Here is a 23369-nt window from a genome sequence, read left to right as displayed (position 1 = left end):
TCCATGTATTATTTTCCTCCATGAATAGATCCAGCAGCAAGTTCAACAAAGGTCAACGGCCAGATTCCACAGTTCTCTCACCCTCTTATCACATGCACTGTGGAAGGACAACAACAACAACAACAACAACAGTCCTCGCCATCAAATGTCAATAATTCTCACAACTCCCCGTCCTCTCCATCATCTCCATCCCACTCCCGTAATCCGAGCAATTCAACACTCAGCGGAGGCCCAGGCTCCCCTGAAGCTGGAGGCAGCAGCAGCAGTAGTGTCAAGTTTGACAACTTTGTCATTGGAGTTCATCGGAAAATGGTTCGCAATACTGATTTTAAATTTATTTTTTTTAATTGTGTTATCAAGAGAAAAAAAAAAAGAGCTTTATATAGCGCAATATCCACTAAATGTGCTCACAGCGCTTTACAAGGGGTCCCTGGTCAACAGCAACATTTAACATGTAGGACGGGACATGACGCCTGTTAGGCGATATTGCAATTTTTGGACAAAGACAATGATAAGAGGTTATTAAAACTTTAATTAAAGATGGATAGAAATTTGCTCAAGACAGATAATCAGTAGAATGCATTGGGGTAGTGGATTCTTCATCAATCCACAGCCCAGCTATCTTCTCTATCTCCCTGTAATATTTGTCCTTTCTATGTGGCTGTTTGTGTCCCTGTTCTAGAATGAGATCATTTAGTTTTACTGAGGCACTGCCTCGAGTCTTTTGTTTTAGAGGGAAAGAGTTGAATGGATTTATCTTCTTGTAAGGGATGATTTTTTTCCCTTGAAAATCATCCTCCATTATAGATTTATGACAGGTTTTAAATGCAATGCTTATTTTGTAACCATCTGAGTGTATCCCTTTTGGTGGAGATCTTATTTTGTAGTAGTGTCAGTGTGGGACTTTGTTAAGTAGTGTCAGATAAGCTACAAGGTGCTTTGGTTCTAGAAAGCTAGATCGTAACATTTTGATTATTCTATTATTTTCTTTTTCAATTGCTATAAAGCGTCGCCAGTACCCGGTGCTAAAAATGAATAAATAATTACAGAAATTGAGCATAAGCCGAATAGCAGGTATTAGGTGTAGTATTGGTGCAAAGTATAGTCTGTAGACATGAAGATGTATGTACATGATGTCCCTCAAATCAGTAGTTATTTCAGAATTTCTAATTGATTTCATTCATCAGTGGGATTGAATTAGTTACTTCTTAATGTTTAAATTAATAAAAAAATTTTTTTTTAACTTTCTACAGAACCTGATGGATGTATATTTCCTTTCATCACAAAAACTCCGACCAAGTCTGTTTGGCACTCCCATCATAATTCCTTGGCATGAAGGGACCACCAATCAGGAAGTGTACCAGTTTGTTTGGACTCAAATAGCCCGCTTAGTCAGCCCCCTGCCTGCCTCAGAAGCCAAAGTTATTAATCATGCCCAAGACTGGTGAGTTGAATTCAAATGAGAAAATTCTAATATCAGTGCTTCTTCTCAGATGTTATTTCTCTTGTACTGCTTTGAGCAATAGTCATTTATTCAAGATAATGCCAAGGAAAAAATGTGACAGATTGTTGCAAATTTATTTTATGAAATGATTGTCAAACAACAATTTTTTTTTAATGCAATTGAAAATCATAAATCCTCATTAAAGATAAAGGTTGTGGCAATACAACATTTAATACATTTCCTCTTTTTTTAATTGTTGTACTTTTACACTATGCATGATGTGGTTTTAATGAGTAAAACAAGAGTTCATTCAACCAAATTACAAAATGATTATTTGTCCACCCATTTTGGGTTTACATCTATTGTTGTGATAATGTTTGGACCTGCACCAATTTAAGATAGCACCCATTGCCTGTCCAAGGTCTCGGACACATTTTTAAGATATTCAAAATCCTAATTTGGCTCATGTGTCTATAAATTAATGTTTTTTACCTGATGGGCGATTGGTGATATGCCTCTTGTGAGGCATGGGTTTTATCTCCTGTCACAGACAATATTCTGTTTCTTTTCTGCCACCACCCTAAATAATCTATTATAAATATTTGTACATGCTTGTACTGATGCCTGCTCCCCCTCAGTATATATACTGAATAACCGTTTAAAAGGCAAAAAAATTATATATTTACTTCTATAGATAGTATGCGCTTGGCCAAGGAGTTCACAACATTGCCATCAGGAAGTATAACGGACCAACACACAAACTCTGTGTAACCATGAACTTTTATAGTCTAGTGAGAACAACTCACAAACGCGGATGGCAAAAACAACAACAATGGCCTGAGTGACGTCATCTGCATACTATCTATAGAGAGAATACCATTGTGTATCATCATGTCTCTATTCTCTATCCCTGTTGATGATAATAATTCTATTCTGTTAAAAGCTGATTTTGGTCAAGAATTATACCATTGTGTGGCTTTGTGGCCAGTTGGTATGAATGTTGTTGGCTTGCAACCACTAGATCGAATGCTCAGATTCCTGCCGTGGACAGTGCAATGTTGAGTCCTTGGACATTTGCAGGGGTAAAATGATTACTCAGCTGGTAAAAGCATTGTCTCAATAGAAAAGTAAAACAATTATTATAGCTCATTACAAGCTACATGTCTTGTCCTATATTTTCAGTGCCACTGTTGGCTTTAGACTCCTTGTGTACAGCACATATAGCTATATAAAAGCTCATGTTCTGTTTGGTTTTTTTCCTGTTGACAGTGATGACAGTTTGGGGTATGAGTACCCATTTTTGTTGAAGGAGGTACAGAAAGACGGATTTCTGTGTGCAAAGTGTCCTTGGTATAGGTGAGTGTTCAGCTAATAGATGTTGTCCACCTGGGAGCCTAAAAATGTTCAGTACGCTCATAATGGAAGCTTGAATTAAATGAAAAAAATATAAAAGATTAATTATTGTTTATTTTTATTTTATCTCAGAGGAATTGAAAGTTAGTTGTAATACTCAATATAGAGTTAAATGTCAGCTTAAAATGCTTTTATTTTGCATCAAGTTTTACAATATTTCTATGATTATCTCCAAATTCTCATTACATGCCCTTTTTGCTTTCCCTTTGAAACTCAAATTTTCGATTCCAACCTATGAAATTACAAGTATGATGGGAAATAGAAAGGGTTTACATTCAACCAGTTAACTGCCGTACTCTTGAAAAACTTGTATTTAAAAATTTGGCCATAAAACTCGTCCTTCAAATATTGATCGATTTAAATGATCCTGATCTTGGCAATAAAAACTCAAACCTGGGATTTCGCAACGTTATTTGAAGCCATGGAGATGGAGTTTATCCTGGAATCTATAATGTTAAATGGACAATTATTAATATTTGTTTGCTGCCCTTTGGATAAGATGCTAGTTTATTTCAAAGATCTTTCTACCAGACCTAACAAGACCAAGCTACTCAATCAATGCTGGGTGGACCGCAGGGTTTGAGAAAGTTTTTGACTTAACCTGAAATTAAAATTGATCCTTTTGTTTTTGTGTTGTGTATTTTACATTTTGAGTCACTGGACTTCATATTAACGTCTATGTAGATAGAGTTACCATGTCAGAACTTCACAGAGCTATGAAAAAACTCAAGTTAAGGAAATCCCCTGGACCAGATAAGATACACAATGAAATGCTCTTACATCTTAGCGTGAGAGGTAAACAGATGCTTCTCAAACTTATAAATCTAACATGGGAGACAGGAATAGTACCAAGGGGATGGAAAAGTGCTATTATGATTCCAATCTTAAAGAAAGATAAACCACCCGATGAAACGAAAAGTTACCGACCAATATCTCTCACCTCATGTGTCGGAAAGATCGCTGAGAGAATGGTAAACAACGATTATACTGATGGCTGGAGACATGTGGCCTACTAAATAAATATCAGGCAGGCTTTAGGATAGGGCAAAGAACAGAAGATCAATTGTTTAGATTAAGTCAAAAAATAATTGATGGCTTTCAAGATGGAAAACATACAGTCGCGGTTTTTGTTGATCTCCAACAAGCCTATGACAAAGTATGGAGGAAAGGTTGTTATCAAAAATGATGGACTACGGAATTGATGGAAATCTCTACTTCTGGATTAAACAATTTCTCAGTAACAGAACAATCCAAACAAAAATTAATAACGGACTGTCAAACAGAGAAGTATTAGAGGAAGGTATCCCACAAGGATCCTGCCTCAGCTGTACTCTCTTTCTTATTTTTATAAATGATCTACCAGAAGTATTACAGACAGAAAAGGCCCTATATGCTGACGATTTAGTTATGTGGTATACTACGAAGCACCTACCAATAGCCTCCAATAGAATAAATGAAGATTTAGAAAGCTTAAACACCTTCTGTGATAAATGGAAGTTAAAAGTAAATTTTGATAAAACAGTCTACTCAATATTTACTAAGAGCCATCCTGTTTCCAAGAAAGAAATAACACTCTCCATCATCCAAGGCCACCGACTCGAGAAAGAAGAAAACCCCACATATCTAGGCATACAGTTAGACAGACAACTATCTCTGAACAAGCACACTCAGAATGTAAAAATTGAAGCCACAAAGAGACTCCAGTTACTAAAACGACTAGCCAGTACTAATTGGGGAGCAGACAAAAACTCACTTCGACAAATCTATTTAGGCTATGTGCGTTCCGTCATGGACTACAATTTAGCCCTCCAAAATATAGGTAGTAAAAACACACATAAAACCTTGGACAGAGTACAAAACCAAGCCCTTCGCTTCATCTCCAGTACCCTGAGATAGACACCCACAGCAGCATGTGAAATTCATACTAATGTGGAACCACTTGGACTTCGCAGAGAATCAGCAGTGCTTGAAATGGTTGAAAGATAAAAACGAAAAGAGGAAAACCATCCAAACAGAATTCTGGCAGAGAAATGGAAACCAAGAACAAGATTAAAACAAAAATCCCTGCTACACATTGCTAACAACTTAAATGAAAGACACAGACTCCCAGAAAACAGAGAAAAATCGATTTTAATCAGTCAAAAAACCCCATATGCCAAACTAAAACTTCCAAAAATAAAGACTAACCTCATAGAATAAACAACAAGAAATAAAAACAAATCAGATATACAAACATTAGCAATGAAGACAATACAAGAATACCCAGACAACTGGATACATGTTTACACAGATGGATCTGCCCACAAAGGAACTAAAAATGCTGGGTATGGGTTTGTAGTAGAATACCCAGATAAAGCCTGTGATAAAATCCACAATTCTTGTGGAAGCTCCTGCTCAAACTACGAGGCAGAGGCAGTTGCAATAGAAGCCTCACTGCGACACCTCTCTTCTGTTTTCCAGCTAAACCCTTCAAAACTTCAAAACACTGTCATCTTCACAGACTCCAAATCGGTTCTCCAAGCTCTAGATTTAGATAAACTCTCCTCAACCTTCAACAGTTTATGATCTCAACTAGATGAATTCCTTACAACACACAGAGTAGACGTCTCTCCAGTGGATACCGGGACATTCAAATATACCAGGAAATGACAATGCAGACAGACTAGCCAGACTCGGATCAACACTTTTACAACCATCAATTCCAGTATCCTTAGACACAGCGAAACAAATAATCAAAACAAATAAGAGAGAAGAATGGATGAACAGTTGGGCAATGAGCACCACGGGTAGATGTATGTTTTCCCATATGACCACTCCTGTAAAGACTGAGTGCCTAAATAAGCTCAGAAGACACCAGCAAAGCATCATCTTTCAACTAAGAACACAACACATACCGCTCAACAACCATTTAAGCAAAATTACAAAAGACACATCCCCTTCATGCCCCCTATGTCAACACCCCAATGAAACAGTAACACACCACTTGCTTGAATGTCAACCTCTTGAAGACCTGAGATGCACATTCCTCCCACCAAATCCAAGCATAAGTAACACACTTTATAGTCACCTGGAACAACTACAAAAGACGTCTAACTTCTACGTCATGGCACAAGACCGAAGGGCTAGAGCTCAGGTGGTCGCTGGTTCGGATAAGTAAGTAAGTAAGTAAGTAAGTAGATAGAGTTTTATTGTGTATACTTATTGGTAAGGATATGTCGAAAACTCTAAACCAACTTTGTGTTTTGGATTTAATTCTTCATTTATGAACTTTGAGATAATGATTGCTCATTAAGTTGTTGACTCAAAATGGATACAATACATGTTCATATTTGTAAAATGATGATAGAAGAGATGTTTTAAACAAATTCATTCTGCTCAAGAGATCCTTCAAAGTTTACAGCATGAGTGTATAACAATATGAGTATTAAACTTTGCCTTTTTGAGCTAAATTATGTGTTTAAATTTGCACAATTTAGGTGAGGTTGAGTACTTGGCTATTGGTGCTGACAGTTATTGTAAAAGACCATAAAATGTAAAAAGAGCACCTTACTGTTGACTCATACTATGTGGAATGGAAATTTTGTTTCTCGTAAATTATAAATGTATAATTACAAATGAAGCATTGTAAAGCACTCGATGATAAAATAATGGAAATGTGTTAATAGGAACGTGTGTGTATTTATTTTGTTTTATTTATTTTTATTAAATCTATTTTTCCGTCTAGATTTTGCCGTGGTTGTAAAGTAGAGTGTAACTCTGAGCTATTTGGTAAAGGCTGTTCTTTCCTGGCCATTGACTGGGAAGCTACAGCCCTTCACCTCAGGTACCAGGCCACTCAGGAAAAGGTGAGGCTTCAGGCATCTTTTGTGGTCTAGTGGTATGACAAGGTTTGTAACCTGTAGATTCAGGGTTCGAGTCCTACTCTTGCCTCTAGTGAGGCATGAGTTTAATATCCTGTCTTCTAGCCCCTTGTATCTGTTTTCCAGTTGCTTCTGACTTTGTCTTGGAATGAGATTACTTATTTTTGTCCTGACCCTGGCCGGAGTCCTTGGCTGGGAAGGAAACAGTTGAATGTAAAGTTATAGTTTTGGGAGATGATATTTTTTTCCTTTTAAATTGTATCACTGTCATGTGCTGTTAGACATTTTATTTTAAACATATGATTTGTAAACATTCGAGTGTATTCCTCTTTGTGGGTTTTTGTGCTTATGTCTGGATGAGACTTATAGATGATCTCAAACTAAGTACACTGATGGTGCGCTTTTGACTTCTGTTCACTGTTTCTTATGGCCTTTTAATTATAAATCTAGAATTTTTTTATTATCCAATTTTCTTTTTTGTTTGATGCTGAAATACCTAAATCAAACGATGTAAAACCTTTAAAGACAAACAATAAAAGAGTCCATTATTTTGCATCTAATTTTCCAAATTACTTGAGGAATACACTCCAAATGTTTTTTTAAAATTATTAGATGCCTGCCCATTTTATATTTTATTGCTGAAACGTTCATTCTCAATACCCCTTTACAAGTTTTACTTTTCTACTTTTTTTTTTCATTTCCAGATGTTTGATGAGCATGAAAGTGTACCCCAAAGCCGGCACAGGCAAACAGAGCCCATTGACCTTGACACCTGTTTACAGGCATTTACCAAATGGGAGGAGTTAGATGAGGATGAGAAGTATTACTGCTCCAAGTGTAAAAAACATTGTTTGGCCGCTAAGAAGCTGGACATCTGGCAACTCCCTCCAATCCTTGTAAGATTTTTAAAAAAAATTTTTTAGTGGCATTGATTGTAGTGGGTAAAATTAGCTTGTGACATTGAGTACTATCAGTAGCAGGTAATGCATTCTGCATGTTAGGGTGTATTATTATTATTATTATTATTATTATTATTATTATTATTATTATTATTATTATTATTATTATTATATTTTATTATTATATTTTATTATTATTATTATTATTATTATTATTATTATTATTATTATTATTATTATTATTATTATTATGAGTTATTGCCCTTGGTGGTTTTAATGCCAAAACACTGATTACATTTTTAGGCTTAATGATAAGTTTTATCTATACGTGTGTAATGTCCAAAACAGTGGTGTGACACGTTCATTCTTCCTTACTGACTACCAATGGAAAGTTTTGGATATTTTTCCTGTCTTATTTTGAGCTGCCACAATATGATTAGGCCCCCTGTAAGAATTTTATACTTGGGTACAGAATCAAACATCAGTGCTCATGTGTTGTGTAAGTGTAAGGAGTAACTTAGAAGTCTTTTTCTGAAATTTTCTTACTTTCTTTTTTTTTTAATACGACAGATTATCAACTTGAAAAGATTTCAATACTTCAATGGGAGGTGGATTAAATCACACAAAATCGTCAATTTTCCATTGAAAGGATTCGATCCATCTGCCTACCTAGCCAAAAGAGATGCACCTCTCACACAAGCAACTACACCACAAACCACCACATCTTCTAACACAGCAAGCAATACGACCGATGTTGCTGCTGCTCTAGCTACTTCTACATCAACAGCATCATCAGCCACGAACAACAATAATAATAGTACATCTGCTTCGATGTCATCCTCATCCTCGTCTGCTTGCTCTGCATCAGCTCCCATTTCCCCCCTTGCAATGCCCAACACAGCAATACCCCCACCCCCGTCTTCACCAACAGCTTTGACAGCAGTGTCCAACTCTGGTGTCACATCTCAAAGTTCTTCAATGGCTAGTGTAAGTATATTACAAATTTATTTTATTTTTCTATTTTATTCTCTTCTAATACCAGCAACCTCTCCCAACTAAGTTAACCCTCTCCTTATCAACTTCAGGAAAATCATCACACTCGTTACGATTCAATGCAAAATTTCCTTTTTCAGATTTGTTTTGTATATCAAAAAAGTTGAATATAATCTTTGTTATACCTACTAAGAACTTAGTGCTGTTATGTAAGACTTGTTTATTTGTTCTAGTTTTATATTTTTCACTCTCTTAAAAGTATCTGTTTTAATTTGTATGCCAAAAAAAAAGGCATTTACTCAAATGTGGCTTTCACTTCGTATTCTTAAACAGTAGGAGTTGTTAATATATCTATGCATATCTCTATGCCTGTTTTGTCGTTATGAATGATATGTTTGTTTTCTTCACTTTCTATTTTTCAGCCCAATATATCAAACCACCTAGGCAACTCTCTGAGTTCCCCCGCCACAAGGCCTCAAGCTAATGGGAGTGTTTCCACAGGCAGTAGTGTCATGACAATAGGTAACGGTATTTCGTTGTTGTTTACCTTATAGCTCGTTCAGGTAAAAAGGTATTTCCCTGTTGTTGTTTTTTGTTGTTGTTGTTTTTTGTTTGTTTGTTTTTGTTTCCCCCCCCCCTCAAAATATGCACATCCAATATGAATGTTGACCTGCCTTAAGCTGTGGACCCTAAAGGTATTTAAGAGTGTAATAGCTTTTTATGAGGATAAAATATGTAATCAAGGAATGTTTTAGGCTCAAATACGTCTTCAGCCAACTACCAAAACAACATGAGCTGTAACATAAATACCTAAAGTTTGGAATGTACGACAATTTATTTATTTATCTATCTTTATATATAGATATATGTATTTACACACACACTCACACATGTATTTGCCATCATAGGACAAAGGGTCACATATCGGCAATTGGGTCAAAGTGAGATATTTACTCTGTCATATTCTTGAGCTGAACGTGTATTTATCTATTTGGGTTTTTGGCTCTCATGTTAAATTTGTTTGTTTTTTCTGACACATGACTCTTTGTCTTAAGAATACTAAGGAAAAGTTTGAGAGCCCAAAATCTTTTGTGTCAAATATTTTGCCCTTTTTTGAAGCTGTACATTCATTTTTGTGCAACACATCTCGTTTAGGGGAATAGACATGACTCGTGACTTACAGTTATAATGCCACTCATATGGTATCAAAACAAAACCTAAATTATTTGCCAAAAGGTCCACAATTTTGATAACTATTTCCTCTTGAGTTCTTTCTTATCTCTCTTTGGCTACATTTTCATTATAACAGCGAAAGGTGCTGAGTTCGAATACCCGCTACATTGTGTGGCCTTGAGTAAGTCACCTCGTCCTAGCTCAGTTTGCTGCGTGCACTGCGGCTAATGCCTGGGTTATTCCAGTCTTCCCTTGGAAAAGACCCTAGGGACGAATTTCCCCTATGGGATGAAATAAGGGATTTGTTGGGGGTTTTTTTAATTTTAGGACATAACATAATAACTTATATTATTTTTTTTTAACAAGAAAGCAGTAATAGCAAAAGGGAGCTTGATCACATTGATATTACTTTTGTTTAATTAAAAATGGTTTTGGAGATAGATAGAAAAACAGGAAAAATTTTGAATTAAGAAAAGTCTTGTCCCCAATGATTTTTATGATTTTCCACCAATGGAGTTTATCCTGGTTTCAGTAGAGCATTTAAGAGAGCAAGTACTTACTACCCTTAGAGTGAGTCCTTGTTGGCCTGTTTTTACAATCTGGGCTACCCAATCAATGCTGGATTAATAGGAAAGAAAACTATGACATGCACCTGGATTTGAAAATAAGTCTGCCTTCTTTTGAGCAGATTCTTCTCCCAACCAAGCCAACAGGAACCCTCAATAAGTCACAGTTAAGGAAAATCAAAACGTTCTATACTAGTATTATGTTAGCTTGGCCATTGCAAATTGCAGAAACTATTTAGTTATATGATGTACTATTTTGTAACAATGTATTTGTGTTTTCATTTCCAGAGGAGAGATTGAAAAACTTTGACAACACGGATTACTCTCATGTTGGATACAACCTTTATGCCATGTCGGTAAGCAATACAAATATGCCTTTTGTAGTCGTCAATTAGTTGGTACCATTACATTAAGTCAAGTAATGATACCAAGCTTCAGTTAGACTTTGGTAACTGCAATTCATAGGATGATGATAAGCAAACCAGCTATGCGAAGCAATAGGACATTTGTAGTGATATTATGGTTATTGAATTTTGATGGTCAAGAAATGCTTGTTGTATTATTTTTGTAAATATTTTAAAAATTGATTTATAAATAATAGAAAACAACAGGAGCCTGGTTGGATTCATTCATTGAAGTCAGAAACAAAAGTAGATCTGATACGCATCAACCCGCGCAGGTCGATAATGTTTCTGTATAACTGAAAGTGGCGAGAATCGGAATGTACATGACACTTTTATTTATTGGAATTCTGAGCTTATAAAAGTTGCCAACCAGGAGTAACCATAATAAAACTATCAGACAGGTGTTTTCGACTAGATAAATAACAAGATTGATTTTGGAAATATAAGCTAGAATATGCTTAATGACGCAGTGAAATTCAGATGTTTGTCTTAATAATGATATCTTCATGCTTACATTCTGATACGAAATTCACCAACTACCATGGTAGGATTTTTTGGGTTTTCAACAATTATGAAATATTCTGACATCTCTAATATCAGCAAAAATCAAGGTACTGTTAAGGTCTATTCTTTAAACCAGTTTTATAATTTTTTTATTTCAGCATAAGATATAGATTTATCAAGTGTCTTTTCCGCTCTATATTCTTTTCTTATATACTGATTACTACCATTTGACAATATATATATTTATTATTCCATGATTCTACAGTGCCATACAGGAATCCTTGGCGGTGGCCACTACGTGGCATATGCCAAACACACCAATGACTCATGGTATTGCTATAATGACAGCAGCTGTAAGGTAAGTCTTGATCTGACAATGGTCTGACCTCAGTTATTTCAGGATCCAGACTTCCCATGTATGCTGATAAATTCATTATAATATAAGGCTTTGACAAAAGGGCATTCGTAATGCTTTGATTTGAAAAGGCATTAATATTTAGTGAATTAGAGAACTGAGAAATTATCTAGCGTTATCAGTACCTTCCTAGACCGTCTCAGCACCAAAGGCCTAGACATTTTCCTTCCATTTCTTCCAGTCGTGGCCCTCCTCTCCTTTTCCACCATACTGTGCCATATTATTTTATCAGTTTATCAAGGTTAAATTATAACAAACGACCAAAAGAGACACAACTTCCTATGACAAGACATAAACTTTGAGAATTTATTGCCATTGATTTAATAACATCGATTGTCAAAATGTTGCCAAAATGACCTCCTGTCACTGCCTTATATCCAAATTGGAGTTTTTTGGGTAAAATAAATTTTGGAAACGGCCTTTCTTTACATCAACCAGCATATTTGTTTTTAAATTTCAATGTGGTGATATATATGAAAATGACTTGAAATCTTGGATCTTGGTTACCTGAGTGAACTAGGATTGCACCAACACTTAGAGCACCCGGATTCAAGCTCTGTTGGTGAGCAAAATCCTTAGCTTGTATTGCTGATTTTTTGCCTTTAAACTGAGGCTGATGCCTGGTCATCTGTCTTTTTTTTTAGATGGACTTTAAAGATACATTTCACTCTGAGAAAATGGATTTTTTTTTTTATTGGTATATATGTGTTGTATGATACAGTGCCAGATAAAGTGAAAAGAAAAAATATCAACAAAAAAGAATAGATTACCTGCCTTTAACTGGTGACAAACCTCAGACCTGATCTGATTTTCGTTCAGATGTGCTCCCATTACACAACTTAGGGTAGCCAATGGTTTGGGATTATCTAAAACTTAGACTCTACACATCGAGTACAGTATATAGGTTTTACAGAATTTAATTCTGTAGACATTACTGGAGATTAGAGTATCATATTTATTGAACATACATTTATTATATATAATGTATACTACATTTTTTTTTTCATGTATCGTGTCCAAATACGACTGAACAGGATCTAGGAAATTTACATTAAAGATTTATAATAGAATGAACAACACATAATATCAAACACAGCCACACACATGCACACAAATACATGTAGTCTTCGAAGCGCACATATTACGATAATCACCTGCCCAAACACTAAGTTTTTGAACTTATTAACAGTCTTGACATTAAGGAATCGTCTTAACCTCTTAAATTATTTGAGAGGGGAGATCCAAACTAGAGTGACTGCAAAAGCGAAAGATCTTTGCTTAATCGCACAATAACATTTTTTCTTTGTTTCTCACTTGCATTCTTTCAAAACAACAGGAAATTCAAGAGTCCCAGTTGGATAAAAACTCAGCCTACATTTTATTTTACGAGAGGGAAGGTGTTGATTTCAGCCATTACATGCCAGACACGACAGGCCTTGAACCAGATCTGTCTGAAATTGATGATGAGTTTGAGTCAGACTTCAAGAAAATGTGTGTGATTCAATGATGACAAATACATTAAACTTCAACAATGGTCTACTGCAACTAACGGGAACCAAACAGGGGCAAGTGAAGAGAGTGCATCGTTTCTGGGATGACACAAGGTTACAAATTAGATATATTATTTTGCTGGGTGGTTTGGTTAATGTTTGATGCAGAAAGATACTTAAGAATTGATTCATTTTCATAGCTGCCAAAATAATGACCAGCATTATTTTTTTTTTTTAATATACAAAGAGATTCTTTGGTTTTAAGAAAATTTCCCATCCTTGTGACAAACAACATTATATATCTAACTTTTTAATGGCAATGTTCTCTGTTTTTCATTTCATTTATTAAACTCCTTCTGACAGATGAAATATTTTGATTCTAAACAAAAGGTAGATAAGTACCTCCAGTCACGGTCTTTAGGTTCTAAATTTGATACGGTTATTTTTCTTTTTACAGCCCAGTAAGCAATAATGACATTTTCTCATCCTAATTAAGAAATGGCCATAATAACATGTTCTTGCAACAACCCATTAATCCTGGATGGGGACTTTTATATGGGAGTTATTTTCAAAGATCCCCAAAATCTAACACAACAGTTTCTCTCCTCTAATTATGCTGCTGCAAGTGATTTAGTTTGCTAACGATTTGTAACAGACTCATGTGACCTACAAGTTTTGCAAACACTTGTTATACTCCTGACATGTGAGAGAAAGTGGATTTTTGTTTCTTGACCGAGGAAATGACGAACTCTTCATGCTTTGTATATTTCTTTATTGGTTCTTGATTTTCTGGCAGCATTTCATTGCTTTGTTATTTTTTCACCAACAGTCATTTGATACTTGTAAACATTCTGAATAAACAATTCAAATTTATGTTGGCTTAATACCTCTATATTTTACAAGCTTTTAGATATAGGTATGTGACTTATTATTCCAGCATTTCGCCTTTAAGATTCAAATTGTCATGGAAACTTTATTATTAATAATGATAAAAATCCTTATTCTTTTGACCCTGAGAGTTTGTTGATACTGCAATGAATAGTTCAATTGTAAACAATGACTTTAAGGCAGAGGCATTGTCATGACAGTCGACTGCTTTGTTGAATACCTCTGAACCAGGGATATATTTCTTGAGAGCTAGAAGTTTTTTTGGGGATTTTTTTGGTGTTTCATAGGGGGTTGCGGAATGGAGAATTTTGTTACTTTATTTTTTTACCCTTAGAAGACAACCTCTCATCCATTGCAGTTAATTGGCAGTTAATTCACCCTTTAATTTGATCATTCATCTTAATGAATGGGAAAAGACATTTAACTACACTTTTGTATAACCGGTTTTTCTGGCTTGATGAAAATTCCATATTGAGTGTTACTGCCCGAGTTGTTGGTTTAAGGCATTGCAACATAGATTGAAATATCTATCCATACCTCATATGCTCAGCTTTATGTAAATTTGCTAGAACTTAAGCCTTTGCATAATTCATGCTCGTCAAATCTTGTTACTGTAGAATATAACATAATGTGATGTGTCGATGATTACCATGTGAATATATATCTGTGTGATATTTGAATCAAATTTTGTTAAATGCCCTCATGCATCACCAAGCCACTTACAATTATTCATATTACATGTTGTTATTTTATGTTCTTATGTTCACACTTTTGGTGAAAAATTGGCAATTTCATTTTATATTTCATCTTCCTTTCCATCATTTCACAACTGGGAAGTAGAAACCAGAGCTTCCTTTGTAACTGTCCTTTGCTGAGATTGTTTGTTTTGATGTTTTGTTTCTTCACTAGCTGAATGGAAACAAGAGAACAATTGTGTACTGTAGGGAAAAAATAATTGGGTCATTTGCTATCAAATGAACTGAGTTCTCCTGTGCCCAAACACTGAAAGAAAATCTTGGGTTGAAGACCACGACACGTCACTAGAGTATGGTCACTGTTGTCATATTATATTCTTACATGAGAAATGATTTTTATTCCATTTAGATAATCTTTCCATAAGGTGTCTTATGTTAACTCACATTGTTGTTGATTACACAAATCCCCTGATGGGACTTTGTGCTTGTATATGGATTGGAATTTTATGTGATCTCAAACTAGGTGCAGGAATTGATTACTCTTGAAATCTAATTCTTTTCCCAGTTTAAACTAGTCCCCTTGTCTTACCTTTTTTTTCGTGAGTGACTGTAAGCGCAATTTAATCTTGTAACTTTGATTGATCCATTATCTTCCTTCTTTTTACTCGCGTTGATGTTGACCTACAAGTATAACAAGTGTTGTCAAAATCCCTTAACAAAAGTAAAAATCAATTTCATGGATAGGTTACTGCTGGGATTTTCTCATTATTTTCTTGAGCAAGTCCCCTTTGTCTTATTACTTTTTCTGTCCAAGAGTTTTGCAGGAACTGTCAAAATCGATCTAATTGGCCAGACGTGTCAATTACTACAAAAGAATCTGTACAACTACAGATTTTTGCCTTCAACTACAGGGCTATGTAAGCCTGTTAAGTGCAATGAAACTGGTCGAAAATACAGAAAGTTTGGTGTCACAGCATATATATTTAGAAACTATTTTATCATATTGATTGCAAATTGTTAATCAATAATTTTTTTGTAGTCATTTTTTTCCACTGAGAACTACAACGTTTTAAAATATTAATTTCAAGTTAGCAAGTAAATTTTATATATGATGATATGATCTAAAAACTAACAATGTCCCTAGTGTCTTTTAACTTCTAAAACTAATCGGTACATTACCTAGCCACTTACATTAGTTTCTATCCTCTATTGTTTACTGCGAAAGCTTAGTGATGCATTATTATTGGGGTTTTTTTATTTTAATGTAATTGACAAGATTCATGTTGCCACTCCACCATTGGATGTAAAAGTAAATGTGATGAAATACATACAAATTTTTGGAGATTTGTTTATTTGTGATTGAAAGATAGTGATGACAGTTTTCACCCAGACTGTGGATAGAATCTGTACAATAATTTGATATATTTTCATGTCCTTTATGTCATTCTTGTTTTTTTAAATTTTATTTGGTTGTTGTCGTTATTCTTTTTTGAGCTCTCATCCGCCAGATGCATGTGATTTAACGCTTCATTTGTCTATTCTCCATTTCTTATGAAAATTATTTTTTATTGATGATTCAATGAAGTTGCCATATTGTTGATGTTATTGGTATTTTTTTTCTAAAGAGTTTATGTTTTAAAAAAGGTCTGGGTTAACTAAGGGAATCACACGATACATTGACTACTTTTCTACAAGCTATTCTAAAAGCCCAAGGAAAAGACTTAACACAGCTATCAACGGTTTTCATCGCGGATTGTGTCACCAATAAATGAAATCTTGGGTACACAAAAATTAGCAAAATAGACTGAGATATATTGATAGAATTATGTGATTTGCTTTCGCACACGGTCAATAATTGTTGATAAATTTAGAATATTTTGTAACCTTTTATTTTTCAATAAGTCACACTTGGTAATTCACCTCAAAACCAGCAAAATATTTTTGTTTTACTTGCATGCAAATCTTTTATTTGTTTATTTGAGCCACATAAATAACTGAACAACAATTAAATATAACATTTCCATCAAAGAAGAAATGCATCAAATGGATTTTAGGGAGGGCTCAAAACCTACATTAGCTAACAAAGAACAGCAAAAAAGTTAACTGCAATGCTCATCAACTCTTGAAAGAGATAGGAAGTTAGGTCTACATTCAAGGCAATTCGCCAATGGTAGGTATATCAGCAAAAGTTGGTTTCTTTGGGTTTTTAAAATTTTAATTATTTTTTTTTTAATTTATTTTTTATTTTTTTGTTATATTTGTTGTTTTTTTCGTTTTTGAGTTTTGTACTCAGTGCTGTTTCCCATCCAAACAGAATTGCAGAATCTATTCAAAAGCGGATTGATATAAAAAACTAGAAAGTCTGTATTTTTTACCTCTTGCTGTTTAGATATATGAGTTGCCAATGTTGGATTGGGCTCTAGAGAAATAATTATCGTCATTATGAATACTCTTTTACAACAGTGATAAAAGGGCTTGTAGAAATTTTCTGATATAGCCTAGTCTCGTTGTATCCAAGTGCAGGAGATTCTGTTTGTATAATATCATACCTTTTCTTTTTCTCTCTTTCAAAAGAAATATAAAGAGATTTTTTAAATATAATATATTCACCCAAATAGATCACAATTTGTTCAGTCCTGATGTATTTATATTATTTGTTTTTCAGATGATTTTTAGTTGTTTTTGCTCTGCTATGTTATTTCCATTTGTTTTGGGGTTTTTTTTTTTACTCTCTTTCCGTTAAGTCTTTCATCAAAGGCCCCAAAAGTAAAAAATGTATAATGTAAAAATTAGTTGCAAAACTACAAATTTGAAAGTAAAATTAAACAAGACCTTCTATTATGATTTCATTTGTCGAGATTAAAATTTATGTCATAGGTATTTTATCATCTTCCTTTTTCCTTGCAATGATATGACCTAAAAGCAAAAGTGTCCCTAGCGATTATTTGATGTGGGGAAAGAAAGAATAATTACTCCAACGACCGGTACGATTCAATTTTAGTCTAAGCTGACACCTCACCATACCATTTTCACAAACAGATCAATAGAAGCTTCATTGACTCCCACTGCTGTTATTGCTCTCTTGGTGAAAAACAGTTGGATTTGCAGATTTAGCAGATGATTAATGAAAGAAATTCAGTCTCGAATTTATAACTTGAGGCATAACATTATTGTGTGAATATTTTTTTTTCTTTGTTAGCTGCTATCCCTTATCATGTTTAATGTTTCATCAGAATTAAATGTAATATTTTCATTTCTTTAACTTATATTTCAAATATGTATTAAGATGTGCAGCATTATTTCTGTCTTTATAATCCTTGATATTTTTTTTAAGTACGTAATTTTTTGTATTGTCTTTTTTTTTTTTCAATTAAAAAAAATATTTATTCAGTTTCTTTATCATGAATGTTTTAGTCCATTTCAATTTGCCAAACATATTTTGTTTTTGTTAAGCAGATACCATATTTCTAGTCTTTGCTAAAGAAATGAATCGAAGTCCATAATCATGCAGGCGTAAGGCTCATTTATAAAAGATGATTGTAATTATTGATATGTGCCTAATTTTTCAAGTGAAAATTTATATCTACTAGATTGCTGTAGAATGCTTGGAATCTAACCATTGATAATCAGATAGAATCAAGATAGACATAATTATATTAATGTGGCCCTATTATAATTGTAAATATCAAGAATTGATGGACTATGGAGTTGATGTTACATTTTGTTGTTATCCGTACCCATTGCAAAATGAGAGCTTTTCTTTTCACGTTTTGAAATTTGATTAGGGAGGACGAATTTTAGTTGGCAGTACAGCGAGTCAAAGATTTTATCATCACAAATTTGATCTATTCTTAAAGGAGGATGGTGCGGGGGGGGGGGGGGGGGGGGGGGGGGATGCGTTTGAGTAAAACGTTAAGGTGAAGTCAGATAGATATTTTGATAGGTTGCTCTTGATTCTACTCGTTTCCCTGTTAGAACAAGCACCTCCTATGTATTTTTACTTGCACTTGCAAGTTTGTCGATGGAGGTATTCTCAAAACATACATCTATGATCTTTTGATTGTCCCATGTTCTTCCTTTACTGGCCCTGAAATAACCTAAAGATTTTTAAATGCTTAAAATTTAAAAGCCCCTTCTTAACTCACTCAATCCTGAAGATCTTTGCTACTTTTCAAAATTGGAAAAAAATGTATTTAAAATGAACATGTGCATAGATAGATTTATTCAACTACCATTAACATGTAAAAATGAAAAACATTAACGCCTATAATTTGTCTCAATAAAATTGTAATTAATAGGCATGGGGTAAAAGTAACACGGGTAAACTATGGATAAAGTCGGTGTTAGGGTTGAGTGAGTTAAAATAAACAAAGCAAACAATTGAATAAATTGTTTAAAAAGCCATCATCTTTTATTTTTTTTACAGGACACTCTTCAGTGCAAATAAATTCTTGGTATAGATTTTCACTTTCTTGTCATCCTATTTTCCCTAATGGTTAAAATAATCCAATGATATAGCAAGTGCTGCTAAGCTTCTAAAAATGAAATACAAAACAAATACAATGTTTGACCATGCAAATTTTGACATCATTTTGGAATTTCAAATATGTTGGTTTTAATTGTAGGAAAGTTAACCCAGCTTTTGCCTTTTCTGGTTAAAAAAGTAACGCGATAATGACCTGCGGTTTTTTTCTCTTTTTTTTTTCTTTTATTTTGGGAGGGGGGGGTTGTTTTGGTTTGTTTCTTTTGTTTTCTTTTGTTTTGTTTTTTTGCTTGGTTGGGGGGGGGGGGGAAATTGGGTTTTATTGTGCCTATTATATTGTGAAGATTCATAGGTAACATACTTTTTAGAATTTCATTCCACTGTTTCATGTAAAATGGCAGATATACTTAAACTACTTTGTATCATTTGTGACCTGCCCCGTCAATCTGGTTTTATGTCAGGATGAACCAGATGAAGGAAATGGATTTCAAAGCTAAAATTACTGGGTGGGGTCTTTCCACCTCCCATGGTGGGCAGGAGGTCACTTATTGCATCTTCTATATCCACCTACATCTGTTTTCTCAGTTACTTTCTGTCTTTGTTGTGGAATGGGATTACTTGGTTTTGTCCTGGCCTTTGCCGGAGTCCTTGGCATGGAGGGAAACAGTCAAATGTATAGTGTGTGTTTTTTGGAGGTGATATTTTTTCCTTGTAAATCATCTCTGTGTTATGTACTGATCGTTATATTTATATTTCTCTGTCTTGTAAACATTTGAGTGTGTTCCTCTTGGTAGGGACCTGTGCTGGTGCCTGGAAGAAACTTTTAAGTGATCTCCAACTAAGTACATTGATGGTGTGCTCTTGGAATCTATATCTGTTTCCTATTTGACGCAATTCCCCTTTGTCTTACTTGCTTTTTCTTGAGTTTGGTACCTTTACTTGCAAGTCTATAATTTTTTTTCACAATCCCATTTTATTCCTTTTTGCTGGTGCTGAAATTATCTTAATATGTCGATAGTGCCGTAAAACCCAATAAATGCAAAATAATACACTCCAGCATGGTTTTGTTGAACACACGGTTTCTTCGAACTCTTTCGAATGTCCAGAATTTTTTCCTTATTATTCTTTATCATTCCATTCCTTCCTCGAACTAATTTTTGCCTCAAACACGGTTTCCTCGAACTAATTTCACCCAGCCAATGTAAGAAAAATTAATTAATTAATTACTTGAATTGTTTTTCATGCACCCGGTGATTTCGACCACTGATGACTTACTGTATCATCGACAGTTACTTATTTGTGTATCTGTTACACTGCATGTGTGTGTATGCAGTATGATACACAAGCAGACGTTCACAGCCACTGACACACTTCAACACCGTTTCGCATAAAAATCATCTCTCTGGTTTTTTTTCTTATCACTTCGCCATTAGTTCCAATTCCAATGCCATGCACCATGATTATGGTTGGCTACCATGGTAAATGAATGTTGTGATACAGTAACCCCCCCCCCCCCAACACACACACACACACACACACACACACATACACATTCATACGCACACACACAAACACCAACCGCTTGTAACTTACTTATCAATAAAGTAGATAGTTCTCTTTATTCATCCTCAAGCAGAACTTTGTCTTAGGGCCTATTCCAAAGGAAGACTGGAATAACCCAGGTGTCAGCCGCAGCACAGCGCCACAAATTGAGCTACGGAGAGGTAGCTTGCTGAAGGCCACATAACACGGTGGACATTCAAACTAGGTATCTTTCGGGTACGAAGCAAAGACCATACCACTGAGCCACACTGCCCTCCTCCCCATCAAATTCAATGGCAATGTACAGTTTCTTAGAACTACAGTTTCCTCGAACATTTTTGCTTTTCCCGAGGAGTTCGATGAAACCGTGCTGGAGTGTAGCTAAAATTATCAGGATTTCAACATTTTAATTTTGGGCGCCTGATGATCTCAATTTAATGAATGCAATTAACTGAAGTCAAATATTATTGATTTAATCTAATTTCCAGCCTCCTGTTTACCCTGACACAATACCGATGTTAAAAGTGTTGATCACATTTTCTCGAAAGGGATTCTGTTCGAGAAATTCCACAGTTTCTAGCTCATGTGTCATGAAAATTTGTTTTATTTAATCATTTATAATCAATCAAAATTGAAATGCTTGGCATTGTAAATAAATAGATTATTATTATTATTATTTATTATTATTATTATTATTATTATTATTATTATTATTTTATTATTATTATTATTATTCATCATCATCATTATTGTTATTATTATCATTATTATTATTATTATTATGATTATTAATATTATTATTTCATATTATTATTATTATTATTATTATTATTATTATTATTATTATTATTATTCCTCCCATTGGGGGGGGGGGGGGGGGGGTCACTCTCACTATGTCTTCTATCCACCTGAATCCGTTTTCCTTTTCCATGTTGCTTTGTATTGGGATGAAATTACTTGGTTTTGTCGTAGCCCTGAGTCTTTTGCTTTGTGGGAAACAATATTTTGTATTATTTTTGGGAGATGATGTAGTTTTCCCTTGTAAATCATCTCTCTGTTATGTATTGCCATAGTTTTTTATGGGTTTTTTTGTTTGTTTGTTTGTTTGTTTTGAATTTAATATTTCATAAGCATCTTTATTAGTCGGATCCTGTGCTTGTGTCTGGATGGGACTTTTCAGTGTTCTCAACCTAAGCTCATTGGTAGTCTTCTCCTGGAATCTACTTGTTTCCCATTTGATCCAGTTCATTTTCTCTGGGTGGGGTTTCTAACCTCCTATAGTGGGCCATTTCCCTTTGTCTTACTTTTCTTGTGCACTTTTAATTGTAAGTCTTTAAATTTTTACTGTCCCATTTTCTTCCTTTTTACTGACGCTGAAATGACCTAAATGTTTCGCAAGCGCCGTAAATCCCTTTTTAAAAAAACGGTTCACTTTCTCTTATTCTTAAGTGGTTTTACTTGGAAATATAGATATACTATTCCATCTTCTTTGGCGCTGAAATGACCTAAAAGTGCCGTAAAACTTTTGAAAACAAAACATTATTATTACTAGTATTATTATTATTATTATTATTATTATTATTATTATTATTATTATTATTATTATTATTATTATTATTACAATTACTATTATTATTATTATTATTATTATTATTATTATTATTATTATTATTATTATTATTATTATTATTATTATTATTATTATTAATATTGTCATATTATTGGTATTATTATTTCAAAGATTATGTAACTGAACTTTTTTGCAAAATCAAGTGGAGAAATTTGAGCAAAAAAGTTGCAACTTTTATATATAACAACTGGAACATCGTTAAATGTTGTAAGTAATATTAGGACTCATATTATCATCTCTAAGCTGTTTTGTGTGTTCAATGAAATGGTCAATGGGTGGGGTTCCTGACCTCCATAGTGGGCAGGGGGGTACATACTGTGTCTTCTATCCCCTTATTCTGTCTTTGTCTTGGAATGAGATTACTTGGTTTTATCCTGGCCCTGGCCGGAGTCCTAGCTCGGAGGGAAACAGTCAAATGCATAGTTATTGTTTTGGGAGATGATGTTTTTTTCCTTGTAAATCATCTCTCTGTTGTGTATTATTATAATTGTTATTTCCAATGTATAATGTAAGCATTTGAGTGTATTCCTCTTTGTTGGATTTTGTGCTTGTGTCCGGATGAGACTTATAGGTGATCTCAAACTAAGTACATTGGTGGTATGCTCTTGGAATCTACATCTGATCCCTATTTGTTCCTAGTTCCCCTACGTCTTACTTTTTCTTGGGTGCTTTAATTGTAATTCTATAACTTTTTACTATCCCATTTTCTTCCTTTTTACTGGCGCTGATATAACCTAAATGTGTTGGAAGCGCCGTAAAACCCTTAAAAACAAAAACAAAAACAATGAAATGGTCAGAATGCCATAGAGAGGAAAGAACTATTTGTGTACGCAAAATATTGGATATGTTAATACTGCATTGAGTTTGAAAATTTGCCTAGTTAGGAAAAGTGAAAGTGAAAGTAAGGATTTTCCCAAGTGGAAAAAAAAAAAACAACTCATAAATGTAAAACAGTCTAGAGATTTTCCCC

At 34.3% G+C, this 23369-nt stretch overlaps 1 protein-coding gene across 2 annotated transcripts in view; it reads left to right on the top strand.

Annotated features, from left to right (window-relative positions):
* Positions 1–17518, top strand: part of LOC144967735 (ubiquitin carboxyl-terminal hydrolase 32-like) — a 75448-nt gene extending 57930 nt beyond the window's left edge. For both annotated transcript variants that reach the window (XM_078905316.1, XM_078905315.1), the window contains 10 exons: positions 29–312; positions 1254–1444; positions 2714–2800; positions 6582–6702; positions 7422–7613; positions 8187–8603; positions 9032–9131; positions 10637–10704; positions 11522–11614; positions 13008–17518. In XM_078905316.1, coding sequence (XP_078761442.1) covers positions 29–312; positions 1254–1444; positions 2714–2800; positions 6582–6702; positions 7422–7613; positions 8187–8603; positions 9032–9131; positions 10637–10704; positions 11522–11614; positions 13008–13178 — 1724 coding nt within the window. In that variant the 3' untranslated portion in view covers positions 13179–17518. The remainder of the gene's footprint in view (positions 1–28; positions 313–1253; positions 1445–2713; positions 2801–6581; positions 6703–7421; positions 7614–8186; positions 8604–9031; positions 9132–10636; positions 10705–11521; positions 11615–13007) is intronic.
* Positions 17519–23369: the final 5851 nt, after the last annotated feature.

This window comes from Berghia stephanieae, chromosome 3, assembly GCF_034508935.2.
Source record: "Berghia stephanieae isolate SIO BIC M18660-M18661 chromosome 3, UCSD_Bste_1.3, whole genome shotgun sequence".
NCBI classification, from domain to species: domain Eukaryota; kingdom Metazoa; phylum Mollusca; class Gastropoda; order Nudibranchia; family Aeolidiidae; genus Berghia; species Berghia stephanieae.
Note: the sequence above shows the minus strand (reverse complement) of the source record. Positions and strands in the feature narration are given on the sequence as shown.